We start from the raw sequence: 18,045 nt of genomic DNA, 5'->3' as shown, positions 1-18,045 counted from the left end.
TCATCATTATCATCTGCAGCAGCGGCAGCATTGTCAAATGTGAAAATACCCGCTTTTAGTGGCCTCCTCCTCCACAGCTCGTCGCATCACATGTACAGGTGCTGGTCGGTTGGTGAACAACTCATACTGCGCAATACCCTGTTTGACAAGGACTTTCAATCCATCGACAACAATCCATCCGGTTTTTGATAGCGGAAGGATCTGCTCCATCAATGACGTTTTTAATGGACCATATGCAACCTAGTGAATATGTTAGCTATGTGTTATATTTTCAGCCAAATACACATCATACCTCAACAAACACACCACCAGTTCGACTCCCAAGCCATTGATCAGATATTCGGAATTCGACAGGCAATTGGCTGTCAACATCTTGACCGGGGATACAAGATACAACAATTGTTGGTAGACGAGCATCCGATGGCCAGGGATCCTTGATTGATTCAATGACGTCCAAGTGAAGAGCATGATCGCCTTTTGACGTTGCCCATTGGTTGTAGTAGTCGGCAAGCTTCCGTGCGTTCGAAGGTGTTCTATTATAAATAAACATACTCCTGACGCCCAGCTGGTAGCAAGCGTAGGCAGCTGCATGGGCCATTCCACCAGCGCCTAAGATCAGAGCTGTGCTGCCGTCACGAATCGCGTTTGCTGGAGATAGATGGCCGTGGATGCAATCCTTGATCCCAATATAATCCGTGTTGTAGCCACGCCAGAAGAACCGCCTATTTCCACTGGGCTGAGATTCATGCTCCAACACCACGGTGTTCACCGCATGTATATCTCTTGCGTCTGGATTGATTTCTTCGAGACAGGATAAGACCTGAGTTTTGAATGGCAGGGATATTGCGATGCCACGGAAGAGGGTATTAGAGGAGACCGAAGCTAGCATCTGAGGGATATTTTCAAAGCCATCAATGCTCTTAGCTTTGTATTCATGTGGCAGTCCACACGAGGTATAAGCTGCCTGATGCATCGCCGGAGACAGGCTCTGGCTGACATTTTGCCCGACTATGGCAAATGAGTTCTTCAAGACTAAAGAAAAGGCCTGAAGAGCTTCTTGTGTCTCCCTTAGAGGGAGCCATGGGCCTTCATAATTGGAAGGTATTGATACCGGAGACAAGGTAGAATTCAAAAACATGGATGCCCGACCTGATGTGCTCTCATTGTACGCAATCACTGGAATCCCCAAAGAATCCAGCAGATTTTGACGAAAAATGGCGCAGGAAATTGCGTTGTCTGGGGAGCCCAATTTACCGGTGAGGCGAATAGCGTCAAATCCTAGCTCTTTAACCTGTCGGCGGACAATGTGGATATCGGGAGATGACAGGGCCAGCCCAATGGGCTCAGATTGGGTGTGCACGGCGATCAGTTTCGTGTGCCCCTTTGCCGCTCTAATAGTTTGTGCATACTCACTAGCACCCACGAGATGGCATGTGAGAGCTTCGGGAGCCACGCGCAGTGCTATTTCCACGAAGACAGAATATTCTGGAAAGTCTTTTTTTCGTGGGTCTGCTCTGGCATCCAGAATGATAGGAACACGAGTCTGATTTCTAAGAGTTGTCATGTGCTGCGAAAGTCTTGCCGCTAGCTCTTGGTTGAAGTCCTCAGGGAACAGTGTAAGATGGATTGCATCGGCACCACTATCCAAAACTTCCAAGTCGAAGTTGGCTCCGTCCAACTGGCTTAAAGACAACATTAGGGCATATGTATAGGTTGTAGAGAAAGGATCGGCGGAGAAGAGCTGTTTTTGGGGATTGCCAAATATGCGATGTAGGAGAGTCACAAAGACGCGTTCAATCTCCTTGAGTTTTAGAGGTGCATAGAGATGGTCCTCATCTTGTTGACTCGGGACTTGTGTAATATTGAAGAAGTCGAAGTTGGAACAAGACTCAAAAAAGGCATTTCCTATACTGAGGACACGGTCAAACTTCTCGGGGTTTGCTTGGATAAATCGGCGAAGGGTTGCCTCGTCTCTCCTCACATATATCACCGGATGATCCCGTGCGAAGGCCTCCAACAATTGTTTTTGAGACGTGCTTGCCGTAACTCCAAGACCAACAATCACACAGCCCTTTTGATGCTTTGTCAGAAGATCTTGAGATAGCTCCGTTTCTACCTCGCGATACCGTGCGAACCCATAGGTTGCAATGAAGTTTTGAGGAGAAGATTTGACCTGGCTGTGGAAGAATGCATCATAATCGATTAACTTTCGCCGAAGAGCAATAGAGGCTATGAGGCCAAGCGTTTTCTTGCCTGCTCCAACAAAGCCAACCAGCAAGATAGTCGCATCGGCGTTGTATTTTCGGGAGATAGGTTGTTCACGAAGACCAGGTGTGACCGGGGGAGATCCCAAGAATGCTGGTCCCGTCCTGAGTGAAGGCATTCTAATAGAGAGGCCAGCCTTGAAGTTTTTTGGAAGATGTCAGTTAAAAGATGAGACCGTCGCTGCCCATTGGACATCGGGTAAATTGTATCCGATCACGTGACTACACACCATCATCCCTTGGTCATCACTGTAGCATCAATTGCAATGCATCTGTTGACAGATGTCTAGCTCTCGGCCTTCAAAAAGGCAGCGAATCTGCCGGGCGTGCGATCAATGTCGTCGACGCAAGTCCAAATGTGACGGGGAACAGCCGAGTTGCGCGATCTGCCGCGGGGCTGGTCGAACTTGCACTTATCAAAACGGCGGTGGGCGACGAGGGCTGCCTCCTGGATATGTCCGAAGCCTGGAGACAGTACTTGGAATTATTATCCAACATGTTCCGAACAGCGAGAACGCAGTCCATGATATTCTGTCCAAATCAAGAAACAATAGCGACTTCTTCGCAACTGATCCCGCAAAGATATGGCGAAAGTCTCGACTGGCCAAGGAAATACCGAAACTCCTTGACCATGACTTCCAGGAGGATTCGATGATAACTCTTCCCGACGAGTCTGAGTGGGACAATCTTGAGATGACGAATACACCAGGCACGTTTCTTGCTGATACTAGGCCTACAAGCTCGAGACTGGATGAACTCGTGCGGCAGCCTACCCCAAGGATCGAGCTCAGAACGATAGAATGCGTTGATTCATCATTCCCGGTGGATACAATCGACATGCTGCAAACATACTTCACGCATACGCATTGCTGGTTTCCGATTTTAGAACGACATGATTTGTTTAGGGCAATGCACACTGGATCCACACCAGGACTAGTCCATGATAATGGATCATGCTTAGCCCTCTGGGCAGTCGTGGCATTTCAATCATGCATGGAGAATGATAGCGATGCTCTGAAGCCAAATACCGTGCAGATCGAGCAATCAATCCACTCGCGGATCATGGTGGAATCGTCAGACTTGAAACTAGGCCATGTTCAAGCTTTGGTAATTCTAGTACTTCTCCGGTTAAAGCTTGGGGATATTCAACATGCGTGGAGGCTAGTTGGCTTGGCTTCCAGGATGCTGGGGACATTGCCCACAGCCTCCAAGAAAAGCCGCTACTGCCATACCTTCCATGGGTGTGTCCTTCTCGACAACATTTTATCTGCCCTTATGGACAAGTCGCCTTCTTTTTCCTTACGAGAGCAAGAGGAAGAAGGCCCAGTAAAGAAAGACAGCATGGAGGAATGGGACGTTTGGTCATCACCCCAGCAAGCCCCAGGAGATGCACGCCGAAACACTCACAAGGGCCCCCTTCGCGCATTAAGCATCTTCAATGATATCAATCACCTCATGGTATACCTGGGGCGAATATTATATTTGCCCGCCGACATACCTCCCGTGGGTAGGAACGAGCTATCAGTCGTTATACAAGCTGGACACAGAGGTTGTGTGGAAAAATACCCACATAACTATAGTTCAGCGCAAGCCACTCCTCCTGTTCTGACGCTGCATCTCGTCTACGACTTCGTGATGTTGACCCTCCTCCGGCGAAATAAAACGATTGATATGAGTGGGAAACGCTTGATGGAGACGTATTTGCAATCCACCATTCGACTACTAGAACTATACCTGGAAATGGATGGGTCGTCAAACACATCCCCGCTCCTCATTTGCTTCGCCTCACAGTGCCGGCAGTGCTTGCATATCATATTCCCCGAACCCGAGAGTCGGGAGAGACGAACGTTCGAGAACCATCTTGCTCCCTATCTTCCAAAGCCGAAGACAACAAATTTTGAAAACTTGCTGTCTACCCAACAATCAATAAGCGACAATCCAATTCCTGAGTGTCCAACACTCGGAACCCATGATACCCCACCAAATCTTCCTCTTGAAGGTCTTGTGCAGCCGTCCGCCCTTGAGATCCCGAACATACAACTTGAAGCGCCCGCCCCTCCTCTTCCCGTCAATATCACTCACCCTCCTCTTACTTCTACTGGCGAACCAGCTGGTGGGTACCCAGAAGGAGACGGATTTGACGCATTATTTGAAGAAATGGTCACCTCAATTCCAGCAAACAGGTATGGTGATTCGCCCGTATGATGGTTTATATGCTAAATTACTTTAGACAGGAACCGATTTTTGCCCAAAATCTGGGATTCTGTGCTGGAGATCTGGATAGGGACTTTTTGGAACAACTTCAACGCCCGCCGGACGGTTAAGATAAGAAAGTGAAAAATACGAATGCGCGTGCTGTGGTGGCAAATGCATAACGTATTCTATAAGCGAGTGGTCCACGTAAGCGAATGGTCCAGCTGTAATATGACCTTGAAAGTGATAAATTACAATTGATAAGTTCCACGCTAGTGGCTTAGTAGGAAATCTACCTCTCAAGATATATTGTAGGTAAGGAATGTCTTAGAAGCCCTATATAATTTAGAAACAACGTGGTCGAGCTATAACATATTTCCCAAGCGAGCGCCGCTTGGGTATCCTACTATTATTAGATTTGCTAGTTAGAGAAGCTTCTAAATAGCTTCATTGTTTCCTAGGTAGGAAATAGCGGTAGGCAGGGAGGGATGTGATCCCTAGGGCTTAGCAGGGTTTACTTATGATTGTATCCCTAACATCTGAAGAACCTAAGCCAAGAGGGCTACACCTAGAAGTCCCCTAGCCTCTAACTTCTGGCACTGATATAGTGGTTCTTTCGCGAATCAGATGCAGAGCTTCTACTTCCATGATGACGTTTTTCATCGGCATACTTTCTGCAAATGCTTAATATCTGTGGAAGCCGAAGTATTCAGATTGTGCTATCTATGAACCTAGACCTTTGACAGAGTCATTAGATCCATTCAATGAACCATTTTTCGATAGCAGGCGAACCATTCAGATCGTATCAATTTGAGTGTGGAAAAAAACTTATGGCCGCTGTTAAATAACAGCGGGATCACTTTTCATTATCCACCAGAGCTATGTAGCTGGCCTACGTCCATCTTTATAATACAAAGGCTTGTGGCTACACCGGCCTGATCCTATAACTGCTTCTTTCTCCCGTCTCGAGCGGCCTTTAGCTCAATTAGTTCGCATTTATCAGTCCTTGTCTTTCTTTCGAGCGGATGCTGCGTCAGACTGATCTTCTGAAGGCCTTCTATAATCCGATCGCATAGTCGTATAGCTTCTTCATCTTCCTTGCAGCCTATAGCACAATGAAAGCTGAATCATCGCGCTCAACCGATCGGGATGATTTTCGCCACGATACGATGAGATGCTGCGCTGCTTCTCCATCACCCGAAGAAGTGTAGCTTCTGATTCTTCAAACCTCGACTGATGCGCAAGAACGGCGCCCAGCCAGCTTCTTCCCATAAGAGTCCCAATGTGATCTTCGCCAAGGTTTCGATCTGCGATCTCCAGACCACTGCGAAGCAGATCCTCTGCATCATAATATCGACCCAGAGCAAAGTTGATTCTTGCCATACTTGCCATCGCGAAGAGAGTGTATGGGTGCTCCCTACCCATATTCTCTTTGCGAGATTCAAGCACTTCTTGCATCATTTGTGAAGCAACGGATAAGTCGCCACCAACTTGTACCGTCAGCATAGCAATCTCCTCTTTCACTTCCAGGGTCTTGAAATGTGCGGGTCCCAATATTCCTTTCAACCCGGCATATGAAGTTTCGAGTAGTTGAAACGCATTGTCATAATTTTCGTAGAACTTGCCTAGCGTCCGACCAAGGTAACCCATTGCGGTGAGAGTGTCCTCGTGCATTTGGCCTCGCAATCTGAGAAGTCCGTCGACGGCCTGCTGCTGTAGTACTTTGGCGTCGCTGAATCTCCCTTGCTGCCATCTCGATTGACCAAGAACGTCCATTGTTGTCAGAGTATCAACGTGATCCGGTCCCAGAGAGGCCACGCATGCGTTTAAGACTGCTTCTTGCAGATCCGCTGCTTCGTCACCACGACTTTGGTATCGGTACGTGTTTGCCAAGACAAGTGTTATACGCCGGGTCGAAGAATGATTTGGGCCGAGGAAAGTTTCCAAAAAGACTTTTACCCCCGACTGTAGCTCTTCGGCGTCCTTCAGACGCCCGTTTTGGACATACACCATGCTGAATTTTGCGTCACGCAATGCTTGTGCCCGGTCCAACTTTGATTCCACCCAGAGGAAATCAAGAAATCCGAAGAACCTGGGCTTGCGGCCTTTCCGTTTTTCCAGGGTCTTGTGTGTCGCTGTTGCTTGTAATGTGCGCACATGATCGACATGTGGGAGAATACTGACCCGAAAGAGCTCCTCTGCCTCGGTATTGCCGAGAGGCGGGAGAAGAAGCGAATGAAGTAGCGTGGTAGCTGCAGCGTGCGACCAAACAGCTTGTTCTATTGTGCTCATGTCGGGCCTCTTGCGCGCCCATTCGTGTATAAGAGGGTGCATCGAATAGCTGTCATCTGATTCATCGTGCGTGATGAGAGACATTTGAGTCAGCTCTCTTAGAGCATAGCGTATTCTTGGTATGTCTAGGGTCTCTGATTCTTGCCCCTGTCGTATGAAGTCCGGCAATACAGGACGGCCACGTTCCTTCATGAGAAAGACCAGTAGGAGCAAACGTAGTTCTATGTATCTCTGATTCCAATCCGATGGGTGGCCTTTTTCTTCCTGTCCCGCTTCTTCCTGCTGAAGTCTTTCTTTCTCACAGTTGGCGATTGCCCTTGTTAAGATATCGAATCGGATCTTCTTGTAGTAAAAGCACGAGAACAATTTGAGCAATTGGATAGCATCTCTGGAGGCTTGAGTATCTTTGGTTTCGATGCCTTTGTAGCAGATCTCATATGTAGCGTGTACGCTCGAATACTTGTCTTCATGGTCAACGTCAATACATGCGCTCCGTATACGGCGGATGTGTTCCCATTCCGTGTCGTGAAAGACCAAGTAACTCTTCAGCGTGCATAGCCCATTTCGGATTGCGCTACCGGCCTGAATCAAAGCCAGTGCAAGGCAGCCAAGCTGCCGGGTGATTGTGTTCGCCCATGACGAAGAATCAGCGTCCCATGGCTCCGCCAATGTTGTCGCTCGTAGAAGAAGGGCACTGGCATCGTCGTTGCTCAGATCTTCAAACTTGAAAAACCTACGACCAACGTTTCCGTACTCCTTGTGGGATGGGTTTCGGGTTGTTATGATAACATGACCTCTGTCACCTCTGGGAAAGTATTGGTCGAGTGAAATTTGTGGGTCGTCGGCATTGTCCATTATCAGGAGCCATCGATCTTCTCGGTTGGAGAGCCAATGCATTGCAGCAGTGTGGCTCGCCTCTACCTTTGCATGTTTTCCGATTTCTGCATAGGTTTGTTTGATCCGTTCATGCGATGTGGCGTCAATCCAGAACACACCCCAATAACTTCGACGTGACAACAGTTAGCAGAGTTTTTCACAGTAATGGACAAAGATATGTAGGTACCTGTCCCGGTTTTGTTCTGCAAACTTGCAACAGAACTGCGTCTTTCCAGATCCGCCCATGCCGTAAATAACAAAACGGTGCTGCCGAGAGTCTTGCTCCTCGACCGTGGAGGCTACAAGTATATTTTGCAATGTTTCCATGTACCGGGCTCGGCCTGTGTAAAAGCTGCGGACAGGCTGAGGGATGTCGAAAAATTCATTTGGAGTGGTGGCTGAGACAGCCGTAGCAACCGATCGGATAGACCTCCGTAGTCGTCTTATCGTCGACAATTTTATGGAATCTTCCTGGTCATCGTTATCGTCTTCATTTCCAGGTAGTGTGAGGCGACTCTCAAGTATTGCGATTTGTGATTTGAGATTCCGATCAACAGAGTGGATATCCTTGGATATTTGATTCAGCGTTCCTTGAGAAGTTGTATGATTGTATCTGCACGTCTGTCAGCACCATTATATCAATGCAGCAGGTTCAAAGCTCACAGACTGATTCCATTAAGCAGGAGTGTAAGGTTGTGTTTTTCGGCGGATAATTCCTCACGAAGTCTTCCGAGATCTGGAGCCTTGTCCCGTCTACGCATCTCTTTCATAAATCCATCAACCTTTCCAGTCACGGTAGAGCCAGACTTTCCATAGACCTCTTTGGTGACTTTCTCAAGCCTTATTGTTAGATCGTAGCATGACTCGATGCCTTTTCGAAAGCCTTTCGATAGATCTTCAAAGTTGGAGGCTTTCAAAAGTGACAATCTCGTGGGACTTCTTATATCTCCCTCAAAGGTTTCTTTGACCAAAGACAAAATGACCCTTAATGACTCCACCTCTGCAACCAAGACGTTGATCTCATGTTGAATGGCTGCAACCGCACCTGGGACGTCTTTCAGAAAAATGATGACTCGCAAGCATACGTCTGCAATCCCAACCGCCCCAGCAGTGATGGAGAACGGATCCATTATCAGGAACGCGGGGTATCCAAATGCTACTCGGTAGACAAGCGATACAACGCTGAATTATCAGTCGCGTTAGGAAAAAGGGGGGCATTATGTGTTCGGTTCGTGCGGATGGACTTTCAGCTACATGATCCGGCAGGTACTTTTTGATTGGAAGATTTATCAGACACATGTGGCAGGATGGGCGTTGTTGCAATCTTATATGCATGATTTAGCGTCAGGGTTCTGCTTACCCGCTGACTAGTTTCGGACGAACCAGCTACTTACGATTGCTTATTTGCTCCTGGGCCTTTTGAATATATTGGTGGCTCTATGCTGCTTCTCCATCTATTTGACACAATGTTCATTTCTTAGCCAAACTTGTGAGGCTGTCTCGGGTGGGCCATATTAGACCGCCGCGACACCCGTAGATCGGCGGCCTTTGCACTTGGCAACATTGCCAAGACGTGTACCCGACAAAGCAACAAAGACACGCCCTCGCCTGTGTCCTTCTCCGTATTCCCCCTTCTGCTCGAGAACTTGTGACTTCCAGAGCAAGTGTAAATTCTCACCCAAGGTGAAGCGAACCGGTTGCCTACTTTATCTAGAGTATGGAATACGAGGCGCAGTATCTGAGGTAGGCGTTTGCTTACCGCATCTGCCAACGTCTGAGCGTGGGATAGCTGCAGGTACGCGGACATATCACTTCACCTAGCTCCCACGGCTGAGACGCCTCTGGAATGGGCGTTGTAAACAAAGTCATCCCATTCGCTTTCCTACCGTGTTGTATATGATCGCCCACCGCTCTGTTAGACAAAGGCTCATCTCCACGCTTTGGACACTTCTCTGTTCTAGGCATCATGGTACTCTCAAGCCTCTTATTTTTCAACCTCATTGTCGGCTCTTTGATGCTGTCTCTGATATACAAATTCATCAAGTCTCAGAATGAGCGACGAGTAAGTTGTGTTTTCTAACTGCACCTGATATTTCTTTGAGCCTTGTTGATACCCCTCTCACTCTGACTCGCTGAATAGATCGACGAACAGTTTGCAGCAAAAAAAGGATGCCAGCCACTCAAATTGTGGAATTCAAAATGGCCTCTGGGGCTTGATTTACTTCTCAAAGCTTTTGGAGCATGATCGCAAGCAGCAGATTCTTCAATTCTTTCTAGACGTAGTAGCTGAGTCGGGAACAACCTTCGAGCAGAAGCTCCTGTTTGCTCGAGGCATTGACACAATTGAGCCCCAAAACATTGAGGCTATCCTTTCAACGCAGTTTTCTGGTAGAATCAATTCCGAGACAGCTGCTGCCTTTCGCTGATGTATGGGTTTCAGATTTGATCTCGGACTTACGACCGGTGCATTTTGACACTTTGGATGGGTAGTGGTATCTTTACTCAAAATGGGGAACAATGGCAGCACTCACGCGAGCTTCTACGACCACAGTTCATGAGTAACAGGATTGAGAACTTCGGACAGATTAAGTATGCTGTGGATACGCTTATCGATTGCGTCCCTGAAAATGGAGTTGTGGATCTCCAGCCACTCTTCTTTCGCCTCACTTTCGAGGCCACCCTGTTCTTACTATTTGGAAAGCATCTGCCAAGTCTGAAGTCTGAAGGAATAACAGGCCGCGAATCCGAGTTTGCAGACGCTTTCAACCGAGGCCAGGACTACCTTGCACAACGAGGACGTCTAGGTGACCTTCACTGGCTTATTTGGGGGGAAACTTTCAAAGAGTCTGTAAAATCTGCCACGATTTTGTCGATGGTGCTGTCAAGAAGGCTCTGGATCTTTATGATCCGCCGAGGACAGATTCAAGTGAATCGTACACCTTTGTCGACGCTCTTATCCAAGAAAACAAGAAGTCCAAAGGTTCTGAGAGACCAGTGTCTGAATATTCTTTTGGCTGGAAGGGACACAACAGCATCCTGTCTCACATGGACAATGTAAGCCATGGCATCCCTACCCGACGGGTTCAGGTGCTAACACGATCCCAATCAAGACGCCTCCTTGTCCAGCATCCTGAAGTTCTTGCCAAACTACGCCACGAGATTGAAACTACCGTCGGTGTGGGCTCGGGTGCATCAGACCCCGTAATCAGTCAGGTGAAGAAGTTACCGTATCTATCGCTCGTAATCAAAGAAGGTATTGCTGGCCTACAGTTTCCACGCATATTGACAGAATATCCGATCTAACTCACACCTAACATTTCTTCGATTATACCCATCCGTTCCGGTCAACTCACGTGCAGCTACGAAGACGACCACTCTTCCCACAGGAGGAGGGCCTGATGGAACAGCTCCAGTCCTAGTCCGAAAGGGCGAAGCAGTCGGATATTGCGTCTATGCAATGCATCGCCGCAAAGACCTTTTTGGGTCTGATGCCGATTGTTTCCGCCCTGACCGCTGGGAGAATGACGCTCTGAAAGATGTCGGATGGGGATATTTACCTTTCAACAGGGGTCCGCGGGTGTGTTTGGGCCAACAGTTTGCCGAGCTGGAGGCTTCATACACTGTCGTCCGGTTGCTACAGATGTTTGAAACCATCGAAATGACAGAGGAAAAGCCGTTCAAAATACCAGTGGGTCAAGAAAGGCAGGTTCTGACTTTGGTCGTGTCAAGTGGTGATGGTTGCTGGGTTCGAATGAAAAGATATGAGGTATAATGTTTCCTTGCATTGTAGTAAGTAGTTTGTTTTGGAGTGCTTGGAGCTGCAACTTGGAAGACTGATATACCACCCAACCGAATCGCCATCTTATGTTCCTGTACGGATGGACTTTTTTCCGGAATCGAGTTCGATTGAGTCAAAGTCGCGCAGAATTGTCGACTAATTACATATTCTGAATGAAGTTATTTGGCCAGCATAGCCAAGCTTCCCGCTCAGCTTATAGTTAAGGCAAGGAGACAAAGGAATCCCGCTTATGAGATCCTTTGGAAACTTAAAATTTTCTGCAGACCATCGATGACCAAGTGACGGTGAGAATGAGGACTCAGCCCCCTGCCCCATCTATACAAGACTTGACCTCTATGGTTTCATCTATTCAAGCTGGGTTTATGGATTCAATCTCTTCTTGCTCGTAATCTTTCTATTTAAATCTCAAGCGCCGTTTCTGTATGGCAATAGTAAATTAGACATTTCTTCAGATCGCAATGGACTTTAGAAGGAAGAAGTACATGACCAAGTGTAAACTTATATATACGCAAATGACCACGGATATAATGAAGCACGTCTGCCAACCTTTCTTTGAGCCGAAAGCTACCCTGGTTCGATATTGGCGCAGTAAGCTGGCAATCACCCCCCTTGGAGGTTCACGTATTCATCGACAACAGGACTTTTGCCGACAAGAATCTTTCCCGGATGCGAAAAATGGAAGATCGCCTGCATAAAAAGCATTAGGATCGTATCGAAGATATATATGAAGTACTTCTGTGAGTAAATAATATCTATCGGTACCGCCAATATATTCCACAATTCGAAAAATATATCTGCCGATGACGAGACTTGAATTTTCCAATATTAAAGACGGTAATATACGGGTACCAGTGGATAATAATGGTGAATCAAGAATGACATGGTATCTGTCTCTCAGCCACTGAGCCCTAGCACTTTGAGTTGTTCTACTTTTTTGATGTATACATATTGGAGTTGTGATGCAAAAGATTCGCGGAACTATCACGCAATGGGGACGATAGCTCAGTTGGGAGAGCGTGCGACTGAAGTTACTTCGGTCTTCGCAAGGTCGCTGGTTCGATCCCGGCTCGTCCCATTATTTTTTATCGATCTTTTTGGTATCAAAACAAATACCCTCTTTTATTTAGTTAACGTATTTATTTCCCTACCGAGCTGGCCATTTACCTACCGCGCCGAAATACGCGTAAACTACCGTAAATTGACTGCTTTCAAAGTGCGATCGCTTTACAAATAGATTAGCTTATTAGATGATCGGAGTAGCCCCCCGGCCCGATACTATACGAGATGCAGCTAATATACTACTCCGAACGCGTGGTTCTGACCCCCATCCTTCTTTCCCTCCCAATGACTATATCATTTGACGGTACCCATTTCGAAAGGTTTGAGTAGCTCTCGGGTCTGGAAAGCTGCAATACGACCCTATGGTCCATCGCCTTCGGCCCACAACGTCTGCTGCGTGACCTTTCAGTCGGGACATCTACCTACAACCAGCCGCTATTCCCAGAGTTGCTTTGCGACCGAACTTCCGTTGCCGTCACGATCGGTTGGTACTGAGGACAAGATGAGCGGATTGGAAAACAGGCTCCACTCTTCCGACATGAGTCATGAGTCTTGTGCGGGTTGATGATAACGGGAGATGCCGGGGGCTTTCTTCAAACAACCAACATAGGGTACCTTTTTGTTCTCTCAAATCATAGAGCTAGAGATCATGACTATCAAAAATTGCTAGACACAGACAACTAGATCAGCAATTCTTCGGTTTTGAGTAGAACCTAACGAGAAAAATAAGTCATTTGTGGTAGAACATTAAAGGGTATTGTAAAACCAAGAGTCTTACATTTTCAATGTAGCGGACACCCACCACGATGCCGTCCCTATCCTTAACACCATTCCCTAATGCTCCAAAGACATTGTCCTCACTTCCTTCGTCAAGGCAGCACAGACAAGCAAGAACCAGTCTGGTGTAATTATCTCCGACTAAGCTTGGAAGTCGATCCTTTGTTATGGTCACCAGTTTATTCTTGGTGGTAAATCCACCATGGCGAGGATCCTTGTCGGAAATAGCATCTTGTATGTCCAAATCCGACCAGGGGTGTGGTTGACTGTCATCCGACTCCCACTGTACAAAGGAATGCCACAGGCCAATCTCGAGCAAGCAAACCCCCAGGCTGTAAATGTCGTGCTGCATGATGTACGCTTCTTCGGTCCATTGCCCCTGGCGTACAGGATGACGATATATGTTCTTATGCCACTCAAGATCTCCCATGAGATCGGTCTGACCGTGAGCATGTCGAATACGCTCGAAGCCGATGAGGAAGGATGGCCCCACATCAGTGACACCATCATTGAATACGATCATTGTTTCAGGGCGGATACCCTTGTGGACGAATCCTGTCGTGTGGACAAACATAACTGATCTTGCGAGCTGCTTAGAAAGCTGAATGCGTTTTGTCAAAGATAACTTTGCATTGCCCAACAGAAGGCTTCGCAATGTCTTGGGATATTTGAGCTTGTCCGGTATGTCCAAAATGAATTCAAATTGTGTGGTTGGGGAGGTTTGTGCAGAATCATGAGATTGGACCTCAACTGCGCCCACGCATTTGAGAAGACCAAAGGAGTCTGGGTCAACATGCATAAGCATGCGTGCCAGATCCCGAACATGACTTTTGATTGTCTGGAGATTTGCGTTCATTCCATAGTTTGTTCTGTCCAACAGGACCCGACGTCCATCGTATCGTGCGGTATAAGTATTCGTGCCCGATATTTTATCGCGGTCCCTCCCCGTAGACTCTTTCGACTTGAAAATGGAATCCGTAGAGTCGTTCCTCTGTTCGGAGACGTCACGAATAGCGTTTCTGATCTGGATGAGTCTCGTCGAGGAAGGGGTGCTCCCTCGATCGTGAAGTTTCTCATCAATATTCGAGGCCGAAAGAAGTGTGATTAAGTACCATGATGGATCAAACCTTCGCTGCCATTGTTCCAGATCGGCCACGATCTTTTTGAGGCTTTTTACTAGGTACAGCACTTTGGCTCTTTCCAGATGCTTGGAGCTTGATAGCTGGCGATCATTGCTCTTTTGAAGTATGTCCCGAGCCCCATGAATCTGCTGATAGAGACCCTGGATGGCATCTGCATAGTGCGCTTGTAACGAAGGATGTAACGAAGATGCAGAGCTCCATAGTCGTCCCAATAAGGTGACCTGTACCTCTGTTTTGAGCCAAATTCCTTCGATAATCAATGCCAGCTGCTCGATGTCCTTGCTGAGGGTCCGTATTTCTCGGCAAATTTTGACGAGTTCTTTACCGTATCTAGAAAGCGATAGCAAAGGTAACTGTGAGCAAATCTTTTCATTGGACTTGACTCCGAAGATTGTTACCTGACACAAACATCCAACGTCCCAGCAACAGCTAGCACCAATGACACAGCCTCCATTTCGAGTTCGCCGACACTTTTCAAGCTGGGTCATGGACAGTGGGTAATAAATACGAAAACGTTAAGCCAGAACAACAATGAAGTCCGGGGGCGGGGGGCGGTGTTGTTGCACGGTCCCCTACCAACGCATCTAGTGCTTTCAGCTCGGGGAGGATGAAACGCAGATCCACGGATCAACAATTTTCCTCATGCATATGCAGATCACCTAGGCACCTGGGCAAACATTTCAGCTGACCACGTTTGGCGAGAGCCTGGAATCGAAACATACAGTGTGAGATATTAACGCTCCAAGGAAAGATAACCCATAGCCGAAAATGGACGAAGACGGGTTTGCAGAGTCGCTCAAGCTTGATATGAAACCCGTCAGCGATGGATGTTTTCGTGAAACTAAAATCAAGAGGCCAGACGAAGGCTCTCGACGAACAACGGAAATCACGTTATGGAACCGAACAGTTTGCCTGACATCTTCCCCTGCGGACAATGTGTTCCTATATGAGTCGCGACAGAAGGATCTACGAGTGTTCAAACGTCTTCGCCAACAGAAAAGTCCTGCCAACTACAGCCGAGAGCTCAGTGTGATGGAACGGGTATTGAAAGAAGTGGAGTATGTCTGCCAGAACCCCAAAAGGACAAGTTATTAATGTTATTGCAGGCCACATCAAAAGGAGCTTTTTGTTAGCTTCATTGGTTGGTTCCCATCTCAGGACTACATACACTTTGTACTGGAGTACTGCCCTTACGGGGATATTTCTACATATTCCGGCCCGCTGTCTGAACTACAGGCATGGTGTGTGTGTAACCAACTAATAGAGGGTCTTTCTGTCCTGCATCAGCTGGACATCACACATCGGGATATCAAACCGGAGGTAGTTTTCTCCCAATAGACCGACTAAGAGACTCGGACTAATAAGGTCATAGAATGTTCTAGTCGTTGCCAAAAATCCGATTCGGGTGAAGATTGCCGATTTTGGAATCAGCAAGCTCTCCCCAAAAGACATCACACAGCCGCGGACAAAAACTGGTACAGACGGTTATATGGCACCGGAGTGCTTTGGAATAAATAACCGGACGACAAAATCCAGCTACACACATGCCGTTGATATTTGGTCTCTCGGTTGTCTGACCTACTACATCCTGACAAAGGAGATTCCGTTCAAGGTAAAGGCAAATGAGTACACTACATATAGGGCACTTCAAAGCTATTGTGAGGGTGATATTGGATTTCCGGAAGGCCCTCTTGCAAGGCACCAAGTTAGCCTTTCGGGTCGATATTTCATCCAACGACTTTTGGCACCAGTTGCCGAAGACAGGCCAACAGCATCAGGGCAACTTATGATAAACTGGGTGGTTCCTCCAGTGTTGAAAGATGTTTCTCGCACTTTGACGCAAACTGCAGACTCATCTAGAGTTGCCGAATCATCTACCACCGACAGGAATACTATGACAAGTTCTCCATCGCACCTTTCGTCTAACCAGGAAGAATTGTTTGAGCTCCCGGAGCTTCTCGGAGAAGACCCAAATCAAATCACGAGGCAAACAAGAAATGAGAACAACATGGTATGCTTTACCAATTACCGTGAGTACGCTTTAACAAAATCAAATCGCTGACCGACGAGTAGGACCCCCACTCTTCAGACCTTTGGCATCTCGTGAAGTCAGGAAAAGTAAGCAAATCAAACGAAAAAAGGCTTCGAGCCCTTCTCATGTTCAACGCAAGTCCAAACATTCATTTGAAAGGATATACCGCGCTTCACGTAGCCACGGAGCAAGGCGCAGCGGAATCAGTTAAAACCCTTCTTGAATTCGAAGCAGACCCTGAAGCCCGTACCGAGCCACGCCAAGAAACCCCGATCCATCTCGCCTCCTGTCAAGGGAAGTTTGAGTCTTTCTCCAAGAAAATACAGCTGCTTGTGGACAAAGGTGCTGATATTGATGCCCAAAACTATGAATGGGACACAGCATTGCATCTGGCAATATGTAGAATTGGCACGGCGGATGCGATCAATCTTCTACTCAAGTCAGGAGCATCCACAGAATTGAAAGGACGAAATGAACGTACTCCTCTTCAATATGCAATATTTCTGGATCGAGAGGAGATCGCCGCGGTTCTTTTGGGTCATGGCGCCAATCCGAACTGCGTCGATGAAAATGGTCTCACGCCACTTCACCTTGCAATCAGATCCAGCAAGATCAGCACTGAGTTCTTGAGGCGGCTGATCGACGCGGGAGCCAACATCAATAAGGAAGACGGGAATCATCATACACCCTTATATGAAGCGATCACCCAAGGCGCAAATGATGCGATTATTCTTCTGCTCAATCATGGCGCTGAGTGCAAACCTCATCATCAAGAATTAGGAAGGTACCTTGGTCAACCAGGACTTTGGCAGAAACTTGCTCTGCGCCTTCCGTGGCTTTCTGAATAGAAATTTTCATTATTTCGCTAGAGTTACAACAAATCAAGGTCGATGTTTAGAGATATTCAGACGAAAAAGGAATGATGGAAGTAAATATATTCTTTATCCTGTGGAAGCGCGAAAGCACAGCCGAAATCACATATTATACAATGGGGAAAAATCAATTCCGCTGCCGTTACGCCGATGAGCCATTCTCTATATTTAAGGTGATCGCCCCCTCACTGTACCTATGCTCCTCAAACGGCACAAGCTCAATATTTCTTCTAAGGATATAGCGTTCAAATAGATAGGGGAGATGAACGAGAATCCGGTAAGATAGGAGGCCTTTGGGTGAAGGCTCCAATGCCGGCCCGATGCATTCTAAAGGGAGCTTGCTAGTCTCTTTCAGGAAGAAGCAGGCCACTATGATGGAAATAGGAAATAATATGCTAATGAACGTTCGGTATTAGTGAGAGCGAGAAAAAAAGGCCAACGGAAAGGTTCTTACAGTATATGCAATTGGGAATGGGGTATGTTCAAACCCTTTTCGAATCCAGCGATGAGCGACAATATTGCGGTGCATGCATTGAAAAAACAAATTATGAAAGCAACTCCCATCTCTATGTTCAAGTCAGAAACACTTTCGCGTATTCGCATTGGATCCGTCTTACCACGATAATATAATGGGAAAACCTCCGAAATATAGACAGTGAAAATGAGCTCAGCAGCAACGTGGAGACTGACGAAGCAGGAAGCCGAAATGATACTAATCACAACTCGTACTAGTTGGTTA

The 18,045-nt window shown here is 47.2% G+C and overlaps 7 protein-coding genes across 7 annotated transcripts; 4 read left to right on the top strand and 3 right to left on the bottom strand.

Annotated features, from left to right (window-relative positions):
* Positions 1-33: 33 nt before the first annotated feature.
* N7446_001784 (putative pentafunctional AROM polypeptide) lies at positions 34-2,383 on the bottom strand (the record flags this gene model as incomplete). Its single annotated transcript, XM_058510533.1, has 2 exons — positions 34-240; positions 293-2,383. 2 exons carry the CDS (start codon positions 2,381-2,383, stop codon positions 34-36), a joined length of 2,298 nt encoding a protein of 765 aa, XP_058376069.1.
* A 163-nt stretch (positions 2,384-2,546) lies between these two features.
* On the top strand, positions 2,547-4,619 carry N7446_001783 (Zn(II)2Cys6 transcription factor; the record flags this gene model as incomplete). Its single annotated transcript, XM_058510532.1, has 2 exons — positions 2,547-4,447; positions 4,495-4,619. 2 exons carry the CDS (start codon positions 2,547-2,549, stop codon positions 4,586-4,588), a joined length of 1,995 nt encoding a protein of 664 aa, XP_058376068.1. The 3' UTR covers positions 4,589-4,619.
* A 927-nt stretch (positions 4,620-5,546) lies between these two features.
* On the bottom strand, positions 5,547-8,755 carry N7446_001782 (uncharacterized protein; the record flags this gene model as incomplete). Its single annotated transcript, XM_058510531.1, has 3 exons — positions 5,547-7,752; positions 7,813-8,238; positions 8,289-8,755. The coding sequence occupies 3 exons, from the start codon at positions 8,753-8,755 to the stop codon at positions 5,547-5,549; spliced, it is 3,099 nt and encodes a 1,032-aa protein (XP_058376067.1).
* An 825-nt stretch (positions 8,756-9,580) lies between these two features.
* N7446_001781 (n-alkane-inducible cytochrome P450) lies at positions 9,581-10,051 on the top strand (the record flags this gene model as incomplete). The annotated part of the gene is made up of 2 exons (XM_058510530.1): positions 9,581-9,687; positions 9,766-10,051. The coding sequence occupies exons 1-2, from the start codon at positions 9,677-9,679 to the stop codon at positions 10,049-10,051; spliced, it is 297 nt and encodes a 98-aa protein (XP_058376066.1). The 5' UTR covers positions 9,581-9,676.
* Positions 10,052-10,107: 56 nt separating this feature from the next.
* N7446_001780 (cytochrome P450) lies at positions 10,108-11,397 on the top strand (the record flags this gene model as incomplete). Its single annotated transcript, XM_058510529.1, has 3 exons — positions 10,108-10,679; positions 10,736-10,878; positions 10,985-11,397. 3 exons carry the CDS (start codon positions 10,108-10,110, stop codon positions 11,395-11,397), a joined length of 1,128 nt encoding a protein of 375 aa, XP_058376065.1.
* Positions 11,398-13,163: 1,766 nt separating this feature from the next.
* On the bottom strand, positions 13,164-14,856 carry N7446_001779 (uncharacterized protein; the record flags this gene model as incomplete). The annotated part of the gene is made up of 3 exons (XM_058510528.1): positions 13,164-13,196; positions 13,262-14,732; positions 14,801-14,856. 3 exons carry the CDS (start codon positions 14,854-14,856, stop codon positions 13,164-13,166), a joined length of 1,560 nt encoding a protein of 519 aa, XP_058376064.1.
* Positions 14,857-15,170: 314 nt separating this feature from the next.
* On the top strand, positions 15,171-17,282 carry N7446_001778 (uncharacterized protein; the record flags this gene model as incomplete). Its single annotated transcript, XM_058510527.1, has 4 exons — positions 15,171-15,460; positions 15,509-15,722; positions 15,775-16,413; positions 16,476-17,282. 4 exons carry the CDS (start codon positions 15,171-15,173, stop codon positions 17,280-17,282), a joined length of 1,950 nt encoding a protein of 649 aa, XP_058376063.1.
* Between the last annotated feature and the right edge of the window lie 763 nt (positions 17,283-18,045).

Source organism: Penicillium canescens (assembly GCF_028828765.1).
Source record: "Penicillium canescens strain IBT 15451 chromosome Unknown utg000002l_segment0_segment0, whole genome shotgun sequence".
NCBI classification, from domain to species: domain Eukaryota; kingdom Fungi; phylum Ascomycota; class Eurotiomycetes; order Eurotiales; family Aspergillaceae; genus Penicillium; species Penicillium canescens.
This window is presented reverse-complemented; position numbering and strand designations above follow the sequence as displayed.